We start from the raw sequence: 20716 nt of genomic DNA, 5'->3' as shown, positions 1-20716 counted from the left end.
AATATTCCAATGCTTAACTGTCCTCATGGTGAAAAATTTACCTCTTGCGTCCAATTGGAATCTCCCCAGGATCAACTTGTGACCATTACCACTTGTCTTTTCCATGTGACTCCTTGTAAATAGGGAATCCACATCTTCTTGGTAGCCACCCTTGAAGTAGTGGAACATTGTAATAAGGTGTCCCCTAAGTCTGCTTTTCTCAAGGCTGAACAAACCCAGTTTTCTCACCATCTCCTCATATGGCAGGTCCTCCAGACCTCTGATCATCCTTGTGACCCTTCTCTGGACCCTCTCCAGCCTGTCTGCCTCCTTTTTGTAGAGCAGGGACCAGAACTAAATGCAATATTCCAGCTGTGGTCTGACAAGCACCAAGTAGAGCAGGATGATAACTTCTTTATCTCTGCTGGTGATGCCCTTATTGATGCAGCCCAGCATCCTGCTGGCTTTCTTTGCCACTGCAGCTCACTGTGCATTCATGTTGATCCTGTTACCCACCAAAACCTCCAGGTCCTTTTCCACAGGGCTGCTCTCCAGGCAGGTGGATCCCAGTCTGAAATGCAGTCCTGGGTTATGTGTTCCCAGGTGTAAGACCTTACACTTCTCTCAACTGAACTTCATAAGGTTTCTGCTAAATCACTCCTTCAGCCTGTCTAGGTCATCCTGGAGGGTGGCTCTCCCTTCTGGAGTGTCAGCCTCTCCACTCAACTTGGTGTCATCAGCAAACTTCATCAGGGTGCTCTTGCTCCCAACATGCATGTCACTTATGAAGATGTTGAACAGCATAGGGGCCCATATCAATCCCTAGGGGACCCCACCTGTGAACAGTTGCCAGTTCAAGGAGGAACTATCTACTATCACCATTTGGGTGAACAGGTTTGTCAAGCATGATTTCCCCTGGTAAATCCATGTTGGCTTTTCCCAGTCATGTGCTTCAATTGACTTGTGACAGTCCCCAGGAGGATTTGTTCCATGACTTTCCCAGGGATGGATGTGAGACTAATGGGTCTATAATTAACTGGGTCCTCCTTTGGATCCTTCTTATAGATGGGGGAGACATTAGCCTTCCTCCAGTCTTCAGGGACATCTCCCAATCTCCACGACTTCTCAAAGAATATGGAGAGCCACTTTGCAATGACATCAGCCCGCTCTCTCAGCACCCTAGGGTGGATGGCATCCAGGCCCATGGATTTGTATGGGTCAAAGTCCTGAAATAGTTGACACACCAAGTCTTCCTTCACTGACTGCAGGTCAGTGTCTGCATCAACCTGGACTTTTCTTCCCGTGACCTGCAACCCAACAGCACTGGTAAAGACAGAGGTGAAGAAGGTGTTGAGGACCTCTGGCCTTTCAGCACTGTTGGTGACTAGTTCACCTCTCCTGATTAATAGTGAGCCAATTAAACAGGACTTCCTTCTTTTACTTTCTATTCAGCAATTAATTTATGTCATTTTCACCAGCTTTTAAAGGGATGAAAACTTTCCCTTTCTCCTCCTTCTACTGGGCTGCACCTCTTTCTGGAACCACTTCAGAAGTGAATTTGTTTTCTGTCACTTCCTGACATTTTAACCTGTTTTGTATGTCATGTAGGAAGAAGGAAAAGAAAAGGCTGTCACAAAGGCAGCATTAATACAGGAAATTTTTATAGCCATATTGCCTGGGGAATAAAACACATATAACACAACAGGCTAGTGTCTGTTAATTTCATCTCTAAGGCCTGTAACAATACCAAAATCCTTTCTAAGATTGCTAATTCCTAGCCAGATAATTAACTAGCAGTTAGAAACAGTAATAATTCCTTGTAGATTGACCAACTCCAGAAGTAGTTTTGCCCCTTTTATAATTAACGGATTGGGGATCAAGGAACGGTAAAAGAAACCAACTTATTTATTTTTTTATTTGGTAAAAAGCAAAGAAAATATATATTGCCTATATTGCTACTTTAGCCTTTTTTAAACTACTTTTTACCTAAAAGGGTGATATTAATTAAGCTATGCTGCCAAGAAATATTTTTAGATCAAATTATTCCAACAAATGAAAGTTTATTTGTAGACATAAAAGAAGATCTTCACTGTACCTTTTTTTTGGAAGCACTATAAGAACAGGAAATTTCCTGTTCAAAAAAACGGGGGGAGGGGGGGGGAGGTTTGTTACTAAAAGTGAAAGAAAGAAGAAAAAGAAAGAAGAAAAAGAAAGAAGAAAAAGAAAAAAGAGGAAAAAAAAGAGAAAAAGAGAAAAAAGAAAAAGAGAAAAAAGAAGAAAAAGAAAACAAAAAACAACAAAAGAAGTTGGAGTTACCAATGCTCATGGGATTACTGATGGATTTCCATAACATAAGGAGTAAGAATTATTCATTAAAATAAAGAAATAAAAATGCCCATTGCCTTTCTACCAAGTACAGTGCATTTACTGTGCTATTAATTAAAAATATGGAAAACAAAGGACTTCACAAAGTGACTGTAGTCTTGCATGCTGTGTCTCTTTACAGGGCACTTACTGAGTCTTTGAACACAAATATATTTGTCCATGTACATATATGCCTTTTTCAAAGAAAAAAATCCTGCAGGGAGGGCAGGGAGGGCTGTGAGAGAGGCAGTTTAAGTTCTTTCGTGTGCTGCCACCAACATGATTCTCCAAAATTGCAGAGACAGGATTTCTCAGTCAGTACAGACAGCATAAACATCTCCCAACAAAAGCCGTATCATTATTTGTGTGCTCTCCGGCTCTCCAAGTATTGAATGTTAGAAACCACATCTGACCTCCAGTGTCTTATTTAACATGAATGTTGATCTGCATTTTGCACTATCTCGTAATATATTTTTATTCTGAATTTATCACATGAATTATCTGCTATAAATGTTTTACTAAGCATAGGAAGCATCATAAAGGGAATAATACTAACAATTGTTTTTTTATGCCATCTACGCTCCCAAGTAACTAGTGGTTTTGTGGCTATATCTACATTTTATTTCAGATTTTTTTTTTTCTTTCAGAGATTTAAATGCTACAGCATATTTTATTCCAGATCAATATACATTTTAACCAATATTTTATATTAATGTTTATTAAAAACTAAGGGCTGAATAATAATCTGAGGAGTCTGCATCTGGGAACTATGCCCATGCACTGACAGAATTTGTCTCCAAACTTCTATCTCCATTTGTTTATAAGTCTGCTAGTACAAGGCACTGGGTATCCTCAACTCCTGCTGCAGATTGCAACAGAAACTTAAGTGCTTCCTTAAAGCTCAGTTTGCTCTATTACGTGCATGCATTATAGTCCTTAGCAATTTCTTATTAGTACAAAGTATATACTTTTTTTGCCTAATTCTACTTTTGTGCTATATATTTATAAAAGTGGTTTTCCACAGCACAGTGGTAGTTACCACTTGGAGTCCTCATCAGCCTAATGTTCCATACAGTTGTATAACCTAGTTATTTCCTATACATGCATATTAAATTTCACTGGTTACAAAGAGCATGTTAATGTTAATGTTTTAATGATAAATATACTGTTTCATTATCTTATCTAGAAGTTGCCTTACGAGTTTTATAGTTTTGCCATGAAAGAGCACGTATTGTTACCTAAGCATTTAAAGAATCCCTAGTTATCCTTGATATAACTAGAGAATAGCACACAGTTGATGTGGTCCTACTAACACAACTAGAAGTTACTAAATTGAACAAAATAAACAGAGAGAAAACACTTAGCTTGCATATTCTTATGACTTAGGTGCAAATCCTGGACTGTATTACAAACTGGTCTTTACAATCTATGAACAGATACTATAAGTCAGAGGGAAATAGGAACTCCCTAGAGATGTCCAAAAAAAGAAAAGTAGCCCCTGTGGAATCACTCCCCCTAAGTCATGCTGCCACTGCTGCTGAAAATATGCAATGAATCCTTCTGCAGTTGGAATTTCAGATGCCATATTCCCTTACAGAATGTTGTCTAATTATTTTATTATGCATAATAAATGTAAAATATTTATTTTAGTTTACATAATTATATTAAAAATGTATGCTATTTATTCTCAGTCTTGCAAGACATCCTTCACAAGTCATATACTTTACAGAAAGCTGCATTTACAGAATGCTGTTTTGCTGGCCTGGCTTTTTGTTTCATACAGCTACTAAACCCTTTTATCTATGGCTGCAGAACACCACCAGTCCCCTGAATGTTCCTCTTCCTTCCCTCCTTATCCTCACCGCCATAGGTCCTCCATGCAAAATTAACCATACAGCGGAATCCCAGAGCAATGAGACTCATTTTGTTTAATCACAGCACAGGGATGACAAGAGGAACATTAACGTCATACCTGTCCCACATTCTCATGGTCAAAGTTGCAGCAATACTGTTTCTGTATCACAAAACTATGCTGGTGCTCCTGAGCCCTGAACTCCAACAATTTTGACCATGCATGAAAAGCAGGGCTCTGCCTTTTGCCCTGCCAATGTGAAACAATGTAATGCAAATCCACTTCACACTGAAATATCCCCCTCACACACTCCATGAGCAGAAATTATTACTTGCTTGAGAAGCTGTGATAGTTACATGAGAAGACAGTACCAAAAGCATTTGAATTAAAAGCCAAAGCCTACCATATGGCTAAAATAAGAGTTCTAATCCTTTACTTTAGGCACACACAAAAGCCAGTTCAGTTTTTAAAAATACTGAATACTTGCATCTTTCGTTGATATAATCAGACTTATGGGAGTTTAGCCCTTCTGAAATCAGGTTAAATGCAAGTGCCTAAATATGCTACAGGTTTAGAAAGTCTGACCACAGCCCATACAACGAACCGATTTAGAAATCAGTTGAAGTTCACAAGCATTCAGTTTCAGGAGGTTTTATGGCTCTTCAGTATTATCGTTAGTATAACTCTAGGATCATGTATTCTGAAAAGTTTAGCCACAAACCACAACTTTTTAAAATGACTAAGAAATATAAAATAAGCATTGCATATGTAATAGTGGTGTAGGGCCCTCTGAGACCAATTCTGTATTATAAAATTAAATTGAACATTAGTTAGGAGTGAATGAACATTTTTGTATGATAAAGCAAACTGACAAGAATACAGACACACACTGTGTGATTTGAAAATGTAAACACAAGGGAAATTGTGCACATTTTTATCTAAATAGGGCAAACCTAAACTGAAAACACAAATGTAAAATATATAACCAAAATATTTAACAAGCAAAATTTTACATTTATGAATATAAGATATTTTTCTTCTTTCAAAAGGAATTAGATTGTAAAACATCAACTGAAAATATGATTTAAAATTATAATTGTTACTAGAAGTTGGATACTCCTATGTGGAAAAGCAGATGTTCATGTCTTTGTTATCAATATACAAAAAAAAGAATCAAGCAGTCACAGGACAGAAAGTATAGATGGCAACATTTCTGCAAGAGCATTTAAGCACAACCATAAACAGATTATAAAAGTAAATTGGTAAAGTAAAATTAGTAAAATATCTCATTTTCTTTTGGGGAATATTTGTAGTATTGAGAATATGCAATTTGTTAGTTAAAAGATCTGGGTTAGCTTATTATTCACATCAGAAACCCACATCCATTCATGTCTTTTCCTAGTTAAGAAAGGAATTTCCCACATTGTGGGTTATATAGAGAACAAATTCCCTTTTGTGTTCCACACAGCCAAAATCAATATTTTTTCCATAGTGTAAATAAATAAATAAATAAATAAAAATAGTTCCAGGTTCCTGTCCAGCCACAGGTGATCTAGACTTTCATAACAGTCCCTAAATTCAGGTTAGTTTATTTTAATAGCCTTTCTTTCTGTACTTCTAGCCAGGATTAGCTAGCCTCACTAGACTGGCAAGAGTTTTTGCAGGATGATGGTTTACAATTCCCTCCTGAGGAACTGAAAAGCTTGAAATTAGGAATCTCTTAAGAACCCTTTGAGCACTGATGAGCTGAACAGGAAAAATTAAAATATCTTGTATTTAGACACTCTTTTAACTCAAGTGTCTCAAGCCACTTTATAGAATAGAGAGATCACTTCACCCAGTGAAAAGGAGACTTTATGGTAGCACTAATAATATTCTAATCCATAGCAATAAACAAAACAAGGAATATTCACCTCACTGCAACTACAGGGGTTATTAAGGAGTCTGCTGTTGCCAAGCAACACTAAACAGCAACATCTGAAATAGTCTGGATGAACTTACAGTGCAAGGGCTGAGCTGAAAGCACCACAGTGAGAACTCAACCACTAGACATGGGGGTGAATTTTATCACTAGGTCAGCAGATTGTAAAATCTTGATTTTATGTTTTCTTTAGGTGACACTTGCAAGAGTATGTTACATCTGCTGAACTGGCATAAAGAACATTATCTATAGAATTCCTAATACCTTTCCATGAAAAGGTGGGTTAACAAGGAGGCAACATGTGATTCACTTAAAATTGTATTTTAAAACAAAAAAAAAAGAAGAGAGAAGAGAATGAGACAGGTGGATAGAGAGCAAAAAATAAATTTGCCAACAAGGCTGGCTAAATATCCCAGGACTGTGGAAACTGGCAGGCATGAGCAGGATTGCTGGGCTAATAAATAGAGCAGCCCCTCTACTGGCTCCTCTGCAGCTACGCAGAGCACCTCACTGCCACTATGAACTTGCAGCAGCAGCACAGCTCTGATTCCTACATCTCTGCCAGATGTTTTTCAGCTGAGGTCAGAACAAATTTCCTGCAGAATCAAAGCTTCATCAGCTGGTATCTGTAGAGATCAGCCTCCAAAGATTATGCAAAAATTGGCCTGCAAGGGATGGAAACTAAAGTCCTATTACCACAAAACGTTTACTTTTCAATAATACAGAGGCAGGGGATGCCCAGAGATTTCTTGTTAATTCTGATTAAATAAGTTATGCTTGCTGTTTTTATAATAACCTCCATATAAGCAAATACTAGGGGAAAAACTTGTCATTTCTTGCAATTTGTATCCCATACAGAAAACTGTCCAAAGAAAAATGATCTCCTATCTTCCACTAAAGAGTGCATTGAAGTTACGCAGTTTGTCATACTGAGAGAGGGAACTGTGTCCACTAATTGCATGTGTGCAACAAACCCAAAACTGCAAACCAGTTCACATCTACAGTGCTACCAGTCTTCAAGCCAGGAGCTCAAACCCACCATAACCGACGCTCATAACTTAGCTCAATAATAAGACTACTCCCTCCCATTAGGATGGTTTGTTCAAGTGGATGACCTCAAGATTAAGCCCCCTCACACATGCAGCAAAACTAGCACTCTTTTTTACCTTCATTGCAGCAGATTATGTCACACTGTTGCTTAAATACTCTTACTTCACTTAACACAGACCTTTTAATGCAACCACTCTCACAAACACAAAACCACCTCTCTTTCTTAGATGACTTACTGAAGTTGACAGAAACCCTCCTATCAAATAAAAACCAAAACCAAAAACCAAACCAAACAAAACAACAAAAAGCCCCCCAAAAAACCCAGGTGGACCCTTAAGGTAGCAGCACAGAAAAGGAAGGCCCCTGAGGTTATAAAATTCAGCCCTTTACAGTTCTGGGCAGTAATTTAAAGGATGCTCAATACAGAAGAGTTCACAGAGCATTTGCTCCACATGGACAAGAGACTGCAACAAAAAGTTTTGTACAGAACCTGCATGATCACTGTAGAGGCTTTCTGTACAGGAGCTGTCTGTAAAGTAGCTCATAAATAGTATGAAACCAGGTATTATGAGTGGCTAGGTTTTGTTATATAATCTAGCTTTAGGAAACTACATTAAAATTTATACTAGAAGAAGATTACAGTTGTATGCTCAGTGTTAAAAGAAAATAAAAAATGCCATAGTGATACAATCAAATGTTTAACTTTTTCCTTCTGCATAGATGCATCACAGCATATGTATCTAATCACATAATCATATGCCATTTATCAAATAAAATACTGATTTTAAAAAAACAACAGCAAAGTTTTGGAATATCAGCTCTTGCAAATTGCTTATGAATAACTTCTATGAATTCCTTTATAGTACACACAAACTAGTCACCTCACTGCAAAGTATTAAAAGTATTCAAGATTGCAGACGTATGTTTAAGAAAAGTAAAGAAGCACTTCAGAAGCAATATGAGATCATTTAATAAGTAGTCTATAATGAACAGAAGACACATGGGATGAGCACCACAAGTAATCTTAACTGTCTGTTCATGTAATTTTTGAGAATTTAAGTTATTGCCCTAACAGGATGGGGTTTAGTGGTGACACAGGAGAGCCTTTGCCATGCAATGAGCCCAACTTCCAGCTCTCATCCAAACACCCTGGCTGGCAAGGAGAAGGAAAACTGGAGCAGAAAAACAAGACTCTGCAGCACTGTAACTAGCTCCAGTTGCTTCCCCTTCTAATAAGTGTCTAGTGAGTATTTAGGCTGCTAAGCCCTTTAGGAGACTTTTCCTTTCTTAGTGAAATGGCTGCAACTCAACCGAGAAAAATTTCAAAACTGCAACTGATTTGAAAAGGCGATGCAGATAAGTGGCCTCACCATGGAGAATTCTACCAGACACTAGAGCAGCTGTGAAACAAACACTCAGCATTAGCACTGCAGTGTTACCACTAAAAGGTTTCCCATCATTTGTTTTTCTTTATAAAGTAATACCTAAATTCTGAAGACTAAGTTTTTAAATTTAGCTCCTAATTTAATATGTAATTACTGCTGCACTGATGGTGTTTTAATGGCAATATATTTTTATCGGTGACTTCAAATGAACCTCATCTGATCACCTTAACCCTTCTCTCATCATGCCTTAGTTAATGACTCATTACCTGTAGTCACACCAGGGACATCTGTAAGGCTTCTCTCCAGTATGGACACGCTTATGTCGTGTCAGATGTGATTGTGTTGTAGAAGCGAAGTTACACTCATCACATTTGAATGGTTTCTCTCCTAGAAGATGGCAAGAGAAGATACGCATTATCAGTTTTCATCAACACAAGAGGAAGACAGGTCTAAATTACTGGCAAGTCCCATGTGGTATATTTTAGCCCATGTATATATAACAACAGCAATTAAAAAAATAAATTTCCAAATACAATGTATTAATTGCCAAATACTATTCTCACTATGACATATTCACATCAGTAGCTAGATGACTTCCCATGTGGTGGTACACAGCAGCAAAAAGGAGGAGAAAGAACTGCATTGAAACAGAGTAACCATGTTACTGGCCCTTCCTGGAAATATCACCAGGTGACAGGCATTCCTCTTACCCTACACCTTCTGTAGAAGTTGGGCCCATGAACAGCCCTGACAGAAACACTGTTGGATACTGAAGGTGAGAAATCAGTTTGAGGCTTGTTTTCAGTTCAGTGCCTGCTCAGAAAGGAACATCTTTGTGAGGAAAGTGTCTTTGCTTTTGTTTCTGGTCCTGGATTTTTCTTCTTATACATTAAATAGTTCACACAAAGCAGGACTGAGTATATGAACCACAATTCAGGCACATGTAATTGCCATTTAAGGAGGAAACAGGCTTCTTTCTGTATGCAGAAGAAAAAAGGCAGCTCCTAACTTTGGTGATCTTGACTGCATTGTGCAAGCCTTCAGAAATATCTATCCTAAAGAGCAGGTAAGGAATCAACATCTCTAACAAGAAGCATGAATAAAACTGCTCGGGATGGACATCTACCTTGTTGGCTATTCAGAGGTCTAGAATAGGCAGTTTTAAAATTGAACCCTCTTAGCAGGTACAATTTGCAGTTTTTCAGCCTGACAGGAGATACACCATCAGCAGAAGACACATCACTATCAGTAGGCCACACTCAAGCAGCTGTGCCTCCAAGCATGACTTTTCAATCCTGCTTAAAGCATGTGACACTCAGGATTTCCAAAGACACTACCAGAATTCTTAGAGAGAGAAAAATCTGCATCTTTAATTTTTGAAGAGTATTGGTGTTTTTCTTTTCCCCCAAGGGAAAAAGAAATGCACGGTCCTCAGGCCTGAAAAGCCCATAATGCTGTACAGAAGGACAACAGAGCAGCTACTGAAAGCTCCATAAAGAGTCGGAATAATTGCTTTTAGCAGCTGCTGGAAAGAGGACCAGCCAGTATTTTTTATTTATTGTTTCATGGGACAAGGAAAGGTGAAGGGGCAGGACACAATGCAGAAGCCTCTATGCTGGACAAATTGAGACTGCTAGAAAGTATGTCTTTGCTGCCCCAGATGGGGTTTTCTTGTCAGACACTGACTCTCTGCTCTGGAGAAGCTGATTCTTCCAGCAGCTTGAATGGTACTGGCTGCTGCTTCGATTAAACTCGCTGGGAGGCCACAGACTCCCAAGCAACATAACTTGTTCTTGAACTGAAGATTTCCTGTGCCTGATTTATTTTATCTTCTAATACTAAAGAGCAACATTTTCAAGCCTAAGTAGTAAAGCTACAGGTATTTTAGATAACACACATACTTATTTTAGATGCTTTCATTTAAAATGCATTACAACCTTGCCAACTTTTCCTCTTTTAAAAAAGCAGACCTGAACTGAAGGGAGATTTTTAGCTTGCCATTCAGGGGAGGATGGATCAGGGTAATGGTCTGCTTCTGTGCTGAGGCAGGGCTAGTGGGGCTGGCAAATGAGTGAAGGCCTGTGGAAGCCAGGAGAGCTTGGGAATTCCACTGTGACCAGAAGAAAAATGGTAATCCTTGCCCAATGCGCCAGGAAGTTTCTCCTTAGGAAATCCTTGTGGCTAACTGCTTCTGTCAAGTGGACTATGTGTAAATCTCACCTGGCAGAAAATATATCACAGTAGCATCACATAACAAAAGACAACTAAACTGGGAAGAAAAAAGACGGCCTAGCATGGCTTGTAATTCTTAGGAGCTGCACAGGGGAAAATGTATTTATTTTAATGGAAAATTAAGCAAGTGGATAAGTACCGTTGAAAAAACCCAAAAGAAGACTAGACATTTCTTTGGGTTGGGGAATTTTGAATAGTATATTAGCTGTAGCAGCAGTACTTTTAATTGTTTGTGTATTTCCTCAGGTCTTTCATGGTCCTGCTAATTTAAGTATTTTTTGTCTTCCTTATTGTCCCAAATTTCCTTTTCCCTTTCTTGCCCCCATAAATTTCAGGCAATAAACTTAATTTTGTTTTCATACAGCCTGCCATTAAGTATTCCAGGATTCTCCCTGACTGAATTAATGCAAAATTAAAATAATACAAATTTAAAAAGTGATACTGTCAGTATTTTTAAAACAACGCTATGCAATAAGTATAAAAATAGTGCATATAAAAAAGTGTAAAAACCAAAGTCTATGTACTTAAAGACTAATAAAGGTGAAAAATTCCAAATCAACTCCTTCCCCACCTTGACATTATACAAGACTTGTCTGTTTCTTACCATCTCGAATTTTATCAATAATAAACCCCACAAAAAAGAATAATAGGTGCCCCAAAATGCCCCAACAGTCAACAAGCTCTGTGAAGGAAAAAAGGAAAGACAGACGTTCCAAGATCAAGGACCCATTTTCTTTGGGGTTTTTAATTTTCTTTTTAGCTCAAGCGCTTTCAAAAAGCTATTTTTCCATAACAACAGGATAACAAAACAAGAAATGGTTTTATATTTTTGCTGATGTTGCAAGTAACTTTTGAAGTGCACCAGTTGTTTAAGTCACCTGACATGTAAAATTTCAGCTCCAACAATGTAAGTTTGGGAAAGCACCTGATAAGAGGGTCAGATCATGGGGAACACCAGTTTGTGCAAAAGCACTAGGCTTAATAGACTGATAATTTCTTTTTCTCTTGCATCTCCAAATTCAGAACTGACTTCTTTTAGCATCTTAGTTGTGTTTTTTTTCTTTCACTTCACAAATTACAGCTTTTTTTTTTTTTTTTTTTTTCTTTCCTTCTTCCTCTTTTCTCTGATTTTACCTCTTTTGAGTTCTCTGTCTTTGATTATAAGATTTTTAGGACACAGAGCACATCTTACTGCAATCAAATTTCTCTGTGCAGTTATGTTATTAACTTTTTGCAGGAAAAATGAAATAACACAATAACAAAAGCTATACATTTTGGTGATAGATGTTTTTTCTGGATGGCAATTTTACTTATAATCATGACTGTCCAGACAATTTCTACCTATAGATTATATACAGCATTTATATGAGTGTGCTACTGAGGATCCAGCTTTCACATAAATGAAGGGAAAAAAAAAAAAAGCAAATGGTGCTTTCAGTTTGCAAGTCTTGAGCAACTATTCAGAATCTTAGAACCCTTACTTCAGTTGTGTCAATGGGACACTACTGCTTTTGGTCCTATTTGTCTTTCATATGACGTATTGAACAAGTAGACCACAAAATGCAACCATCTGCTTATATGATACAGGATTCTTCCTATTTCCTTCTTATTTCCAACTAATTCTAGTGTTTGTTAAGGCAGTTCCCTGGAAAGGCACTTAGAGGCTTGTTAACGAAGCCTGAATTATATTACATTCTGTTTGCCTTTAGTCTGGTCAACTTTTTGCATACAAGACATAAAAAAGTAAATACATCCTTGATGTAGATGCCACAGGGTTGATTCTCCATAGCAAAAAAATGATTGACTTTTGTTTGCTCAGAAATGAGGGGAAAATTGTTCCACTAAACAATTTCTCTTGAGTAGAAAGTTTTACAATACCCAGGTTTTTGGTGCCATTTCTGGCCACAGGTTTGCTATCATCAAGTTTCACATCCCACTGCAAATGCTGTAATAAATGGAAAAAGAAAAAGAACATAGATCCTCTTCAAATTTTCCCTCTCCTCTTGCTGAAAGGAGCAGTAAGTCTTCTTACTGTGCTACATTTCCTGTGGTATTCAAAATTATAATTTTTTAAGCTGTGGTGGGGAATTTGAAGGGAAGAGGCTACAATATACATTAAATTCAATGCCGAGTAATGTAACTACACATTAAAGTCAAAGAGCAGTTCACATGAGAAATAGAAACACAAAGTGAGTCACTCATCTGGATAAAAACACATACATAATTAAATTTTCTTTCTTTATTATGTTGACCTATAAATGTCTTGAGAAGCACTAGATTGAAATTAGTGAGCAGAAGCAATCATACAAATAGTGATCTGTACAATATGACCTATCATCTTCAAAAATTCATGAAAATATTTGAACAAAGACACAATCTTTTTAAGCAGTTCCCTAGGTCGAGGGCGACTCTTGTAGAATTGCTCTGCACAGTAAGTGTACATACCCTTGACCAATCTACTACTGGAATGTACTTCTGTGATCCCCAGGAAGATTCCACCACAACCAAAACACAAGAAGTCAATGTAGACTGCCATGGGGTTTTTCCAATTTGCAGGAGCAATAACCAACATTAAAAAAGGAATGTCATGCAAGAGAACACAAGCTGTGACTGATCAGTAGTGCTGGAGTGAGCCAGCTTCTACAGCATGAAACAGAAGTTTACCAGGAAACATCCAGAGGAAGGGAAAACTAGTGATATGAAAAGGCAGCCAATAAAGGAAGACAACAGAACAATAACAAAAACATTAAAACTAAAAGACTGAAAATTAAGAATTGAGTGTTTTCATTTTGAGCCAGATATAATTACCCTTGCTTGTTTATTTCTCTCTTATGCAATTACCGAGTTGATCATGATTAAGGAAAAATATTTAAATTATGTAATATTATACATTTCTCTTGTGTGCGTGTACTTGCTTTTGGTGGCTGATTTGGAAGTTATTTGCTCTTTTTGTTACAAAATTCAGATAGTATTTTAAATTCTTTGTGGAATTCAACTAATTCTAAATTCAGTCAACACTAAAAATTTGCAACATTATTTATCTTTCTATCTTGAGGCAGATTTTCTCAATGGGACAAAATAAGAAAAAAAAAAAAAAAAAAAAAAAAAGCTTCAGGATTACTCCAAAGATGAAAAATTTTCCTCCCAGTCATATCGAGGCACCAGAAATACAGCACACATGTTCTTGCAGCACCACAAGCTGTCCCTTATTTACAACATAGCACCAGCTGATGTTGCAAGTGGTCTGAGTTTCTAAAGACAGTTTCTGCTCTTAGCCTGGGCTGCCACATTTGCCTATGGTAAAGCATTCAACAAAGACAGAGCTGTAAGCATTCTTTACAGTGTGATAAAATTCTGGTCAAACTCTGGACGTTGCCAATTGCAAGTTGCACTCTGGAAGTTGCCAATTAAAAAAAAATGGAAGATCAGGCCACTGGTACTTACATAGCTAGTGAAAGACTTGCAGAATTTCATAGATTGATTCTTGCAAAATATGAGTGGAAGAAGATGCATTCAGAGAATAAAATAATGCTGAACATTTTACCAGGGCAAAATCTACCAACAACTTAGCTTATTCTGTGTTCAAAGTGTGCACTTCTCACAGGACCAAGTCAGCAATAAAGCACATATTTAACACAGAATAAAAAAGAAAAAAAGTAACTGATGAAACACCAGCGATCTTTCAATAGGTCAAATTATTTTTCTGTGCTTCACTCTTTTACTTTACATTTGAGAAGGCCTATATCAAGGAAATCTGAATGGAGATGCATCATTTTTGGAAATAAATTAAGTATAAACATTTTCGAAGTCTTAAAATTAATGCCTTTTTCTTTCAGTTGAACATGTATTTTCTTTTCATTTGAAAATCAAACTTGTATCTTCCAGTGATAACATCCTGTTTACCAAACTAGTCCCTACAGTTTGCTTCATGAGTAATCGAGGGCTAGATTCTGCCAGCCTTGATTAAACTAAATTATACTGTATACTTCTTTTATATATACATATTAAGTGAATTCACTAAGTTATACTTTATGCTCCCTGTAATATTTCCAAAGAAAATTCGTCTTTCACAAAGTAAAAGTGTTTCTCCGGGTACGTTAAAATAATCTGATCTAAAAAGAGAGGCACATGGTAAGACATGCTAGAATCAAAAGCATCATAAGTCTAAGTAGCTGGTGCTACAGCCAGTCTTCTCTTGTGTCAAATATCTATCAGCAGCTGAACATTTCTCTCGGGTGTCAGGACACCTCAGGCCTTGAGGCTGGGATGAGAGGAGGCTTGTTAAGTTGGTTAAGACTCCTAAACTACAGGTAAGGATTTGTTCATTTGCCCTTGAATCAAGGGTGTCTGACAGGTGACAGAAGTAAATCTTGGGTTGGAAGATGTTCTGTGTCAGCCCCACAGACAGCTTGTATTACAGTAGGGAATTATTTAAGCCATTTAGACTGTTTTTGATATCTATCCCGTTCAAACTTGATTGTAATTTGCTTTGGCATTCTGCTGTGGGAAAACTGTGCCAGCTGGGGACACAGAAGAAAAAGTACAGGTACAAACAGGAGTTCATGCAGCTAAGAACAGAAATAAAGTGGTGCACTGGGTGAAAATACAAGGGAACCCACCTAAGTACAACAATGCAGGCAAAGGTGGATAGTGTCATTCTCCTTGAAACAAATAGAAGCTACAGATATTTTTTCTGCTAAAGAATCATCTCTGATTGTTTGTGCCACAGAGGCAGATAAACGCCAAAAAGATAGATCCCTCTGCCTCTGAGATACTGTCCTGTATAGCATAAAGTTAATAGCAAAGTAATAACGAGCCTCCAGTCCTGACATAAAATAAAAAGTTATGCCTGCTAGATGCAAGCTTCATGATCTATAATCTGTGGATGCCTGTGATCATAGCAAAAAAGTTGCTAACATACTGGCAAAAGAAGGGCAAAATGCCTTCAAAAACCTCAACAGATTTTCACCAAGAATATACCACATTCTTAGCCTAATTTTGGAAATAAAACAAAAAGAAAATATTTTTTCTATTGCCTTGTGGCCTAGTAGTACAAAAAATTTAAATATATAACCAATGATAAGGGCTTATATTTCTGAGAAACCAGATCTGCACTCATGGAATAGGTAAAGACAAGAAAGGTAAATAAAAGAATATGCATTTCTTCCACTTTTCCATTCTGAAATTATTGTTTGGCACTTGTGTGGCTGCACTGACTGTTAGTCCTAGACATATGCATGATCCCAGTGTGCCACGTGGCAGGCCCATAAAAAACAGAAGGTAGTTCCCATCCTATTGGTAACAATTATTTCTTTCTGCTAAAGAAAAACCCCATAATTTTCATCTATAGCCTACATTTGGCAACATTCAGCCAACATGTGAAAATTCTTGAAAGCTCCAGAAAAAATGGAAACTGTTAAGTTACAACTGAATCACACAAATTCCATTCTGTTAGTTGCAGTTGCACCTGTCATCATTCAGAGAGGGTAGTACTATGAGGACTTATTATTTACTAAATGCCTTTTCTTGGACACTCTAAAAATAGAGACTTCCTATAGTGAATGGAAACTGAGCATGGCAGTACTGTCACACAAATTAGGTTCTTTGTTATCAGAAGAAAAATTCTAGAAGTATGATTACTGATTGGACTTGCACCAAAATTTGGCCCTGCCTATTTTTTTCCTTAAGAGCTTTTCTGTTTTAATGTATTGAACCCCACCTTTTTGAAAACATCAGACCCTCCTCCAAATGTAGTTGCTTTAATACATTGAAAATAGGGTAGAAAGAATGGCTTCAGGCTCTCAAGAAAGAGAGTAGCTCTCTCCAGGAAATTACGTACTTAGATGGTGTATGTCCTGAATCAAGATTAGTTTATTCAGGGACATAATAAAACCTCTCACTGAGATTCCCTTATAAAATCCATGGAAAATTCATGATGTAACTACAGCTTCCCATTTGTTAGCCATTTCTTTCCACTGCACATTACACAACGATCATGTAGAACTCAAACAGGAATTCCTGATTTTACATTATCCTCCTGCTAGTCAATAAAACTAAAACTACAGTGGCTTAAGCAGCAACACTTTTGCATCTGTTTGAACAAAATCTATTCAAATAATCAAACACTTACAAGAAACTATTAAAAAGCACAATTAAGGTAAAATGTATTAATAAATGTTTAATACTTACACTTTTTCTGGTCTTCTGAAGCTAAGAACCAATCTAATTTTAGTGGATATAAAATTTTTATAACCAGGTACTAAGAAAGCTTTACTAATTCTGGGAGAAATCCTGCTTTACATGCTAACCATGTGGTAACTCTTAAAGTTGCACCTATTAATTACAAACTATCTTAAAATTACAAAAGGGCAACTGAAACAACACTAGCTTTCAACTACGTCTCAGTCCAAAATAATGGATTAATCCATATGTAGTCTCTAATTTTCACCCAGGGACATTCTAGCAGACTTTTGCAAAATCTTCACAGTAGGTAATCTATTTGGGCCTTGGAAAAAAAAAATAAATTAGTAGACTTAGCATTCATTTAAAGAAGAAAGCCAGTCTTTAGAATTCTAACTCCTTCAGAAAAAAGCCACAAAAAATACCCCCACCCCATCCTGAGCAATTACTCAAACTCCCAGCTAGCAGATTTGATGCAGACCTCGGGCATACAGATTTTACAAAACCAAGAAAAAGCCAAGCAAACCATGCGCGGATGTATTATTTGCGCTGCAACGTGCTATTTGACTTGCGTTCCTCCCCAGTGTAGAGGGACTCCCTTGCTGGAGAAAACATAGCAAAGGGCCAAGACAGCTTTACCGACCTGTGTGCTGCCGCCGGTGCTTGGTGAGGGCATGACGCGTCCCGCCGGCAAAGCCACAAAGGTCACAGAGGAACGACTTCTCGCCTGTTGCAACAATAAACAGATGAGGGACTGCGGAGGTCACAGATCATTAAAACATATCTATCAAGGCTTTCAGGGTTACTAATTCCTCCAATCAAATGTTTCCATGTAAATATGTCAAATGGGAATGAAATTACCACTGCGGTTTATTGACTGTGATAAAATCTGAAAAGCACCACTGAACATAATTACATACTTGTCAGACCCATAAAAATTAGCTTTATTATCAATGGAATGGTTTTGTACAACTTCATTTCTGTTAGATGTCTTCCAGATGGGGCTGCTTTATGCACTTGAACAGTTTTTATGCATATCCTGATTTTTTACAATTCCCATACATCTGGCCTTTCTGTGCTGAGTAAAGATTGCCTGGAAAAAAAGTGAATATACTGTATATATGATTCTGCTTAAATAAAATATATTGAATTTACTAACAAACTAAGGGTACTGAGAAATTTTCAACAAACTAGATCACAGCCATCTTTAGTTACTGTCTATTAATAAGTATTACACTGCTTTCTCAAATATATAGAAGAGCCCAGGCAACAATAAAAGCCACATTATTCAGTACTAGTGGCAATTCAGCACTTGTTTATGTTTCTAAAGTTTTCATGAGATAAAGAAAACAGGTCTGGGGATTGCTACTGAAATTGCAGAAGAACTCGTATTGTTCCATCTCCAAATGATAATTCTTCATTCCAAACCTCTGGACCCATTTCAGAGATTTTGGCAAGCTCAATACTCATTAAAAGTGCATAAATGCTCTCTTTTTAGTTTGTTTTGTTTTGTTTTTTAATAAAAGCCAGGATTTTGTCCTCATATCTATAAATACAGTCTATCTATTCACAGCAATATTTTTGCTCAGTATGTACCAGCATGCATAGCAGTCTCAGCCCATGAAGGCCACATGATAGCTCATTATGAATTAATAATGCTAACCTCAAATAAGACTGAAATTTTTATTATTTTTTTTTCTAAAAGAATCACATTAGTAATTTGGAGCCAAATTGTCTCCTTTTGTAGTGACATAGAGGAGAGGGGCCTGGTGGGGCAATGATGCTGAATTCATCGCAACCAACATTTTCTTTCAGATTCTTCCCCATGGGGAAGGAAATTTGGTTTCTACAAATGACAGCTGGGTTAAGAGGTCAGGTGTCAAATTACCAAGTTCTCCTGTGAAGACAGAGGGATGGAAACTCCACGTTGTTTATTCCCACAGAACCAGACACACTCATACACAGACTTCCTGGAAAAATACAGTGCTTCAGCTAACTTCAGGTGGCATTAATACATGTAAGAAGCCATCTCAGGAGTGGGACCTCCCCAGAGAGAACCACAGAGACCAGCTGCTCTCTCCCATCACTGCCTTGATGGGGACCCCAGAGGAATCCCAGCTGCCCACCCCTGTCACCTCAGGGCAGGAGTTCCTGGGTCCCATGCAACAAGGGGGAAAGCAATTCCTACAAAGTTTCCAAGGCAGCCTGAACTCTACCACTAATATATTGATTAACCTTCACTAGGTAGTTGGGCTGTGAAATGCAATTGGCACATATTAATCTCTATTTCAGAATGAAGGTAATGTTGTATTGTTATTTTCTGCACCTAAATCTCATCAGCCTGAAATTTTACAGGATTTGTTTGTTGTTTTTTTTTAAATTTGGTCCACTGATGAGAGACAATACCAAGACACAACCTAAGATGCAAAATAATTTCAGTACCTCCTTTTAGGAGTCAGCTCTAGTCGTCTGTGATTATAATTGAATTTAAAAAACACCAAACAGAACCAAAAACAAACCAAACAGAAAAAGCAAAACAAAACCCCATCCTAACTATCACATGAAGAATGCATATGTGCTAAATGATGTAACTAAGTCTGAATTTTACTGCAAAATGTTTGTCAGGAATTCTATTGCTGAGGTAACATATGATTGTTAGATAGAGATTTCTGCACAGTCTCCTTTGGCTTTTGGGGGGATTTTTTTTTCTTTTTTGTAATCAGGATCTTCAGCATGTAGCCCTTAAATTCATCAAAATATCAAAGAGAAGGAATAGAAGGGCTACATGCAATGCTTAATGATAATTAAATATTAATTAATTAATCAATTTCAAGTATAAATCTTTCTAACTAGCTGTAATGCCTAACACCCCAGCATAAAATTCACACTTTAAAGTTAAATGCTGTTCCATGCTGACCAAGAAATTGCTCATCATCTATATGTTGTCATAAATTAGCTCATGTTGTGTTTAACATCTAGGAGGAGATTTCAGTATGGCCTGCAGCTTCCTACACTAATGAGGACACACAGTACTCACAGAATCTTTGCAAGCTTACGCATGTACTGGGTAGTTTATATTTGGGCCTTTGGAACAGTTTTTTGAGCCACAGAGAAGTGATTCAAACCCAACCAACAGCTTTAAAATAGGGAAATTGATCCATCCCATAAAATTATTTGCCAGTTAAATATTCCACGTTCCTCTACATTGGATCTGGGAGCCTTCATGCAGGCAGGGCTCTTGAGGCTTTGAATCTGAAAACGAGACTGGAAGAGATTTGGCTCCTGGTTTTTAAGCTCAGGAAACGTGGTGATGCATTTGATTTTCTGAAACACTCATTTTCAGGAATATTAATGAATTAATTACCTTATTTGTGTAAGTTTCACGGTATATGTACAAATACATACAAACACAGAAAGAAAACTTAATCACTTGTGACTTTAAGTTCAACTTTACAGTATTTCTCAGCCCCGAAGCTTGATGTGGGTTGAATCCCTCATATCTAGACATAATATTTCATTTGATGTTATGGGTGTGTATTGACACATAGATCTATTTTACATTCTTCTGGATACGCTTAACAATTTTATCATTCCAATTTCAGAATCTGCGACTTTTTAACTTCTAGGAAAATGTAAAGGCAATATTTCACTTGCTGTACAGGGGGCTGATCTAACTTGCCATGTTTAGATGATAGCAGAAATGCAATAGAAAATGGTCCTTTTCTTAACAACTTGAATTAGTTTCAAGTGTGC

The 20716-nt window shown here is 37.3% G+C and overlaps 1 protein-coding gene across 1 annotated transcript in view; it reads right to left on the bottom strand.

Annotated features, from left to right (window-relative positions):
- ZNF407 (zinc finger protein 407) overlaps positions 1 to 20716 on the bottom strand; it is a 317688-nt gene that overhangs the window by 119205 nt on the left and 177767 nt on the right. Inside the window, exons 6-7 of the mRNA XM_010008819.1 lie at positions 17607 to 17690; positions 8818 to 8938 (exon numbers count right to left, since the gene is read on the bottom strand). Of these exons, the coding sequence (XP_010007121.1) occupies positions 8818 to 8938; positions 17607 to 17690 (205 nt within the window). The remainder of the gene's footprint in view (positions 1 to 8817; positions 8939 to 17606; positions 17691 to 20716) is intronic.

Source organism: Chaetura pelagica, unplaced genomic scaffold, assembly GCF_000747805.2.
Source record: "Chaetura pelagica isolate M959 unplaced genomic scaffold, ChaPel_1.0 scaffold312, whole genome shotgun sequence".
NCBI lineage: Eukaryota > Metazoa > Chordata > Aves > Apodiformes > Apodidae > Chaetura > Chaetura pelagica.
The sequence above is the reverse complement of the archived record's forward strand: the minus strand, read 5'-3'. Positions and strand labels throughout refer to the sequence as shown.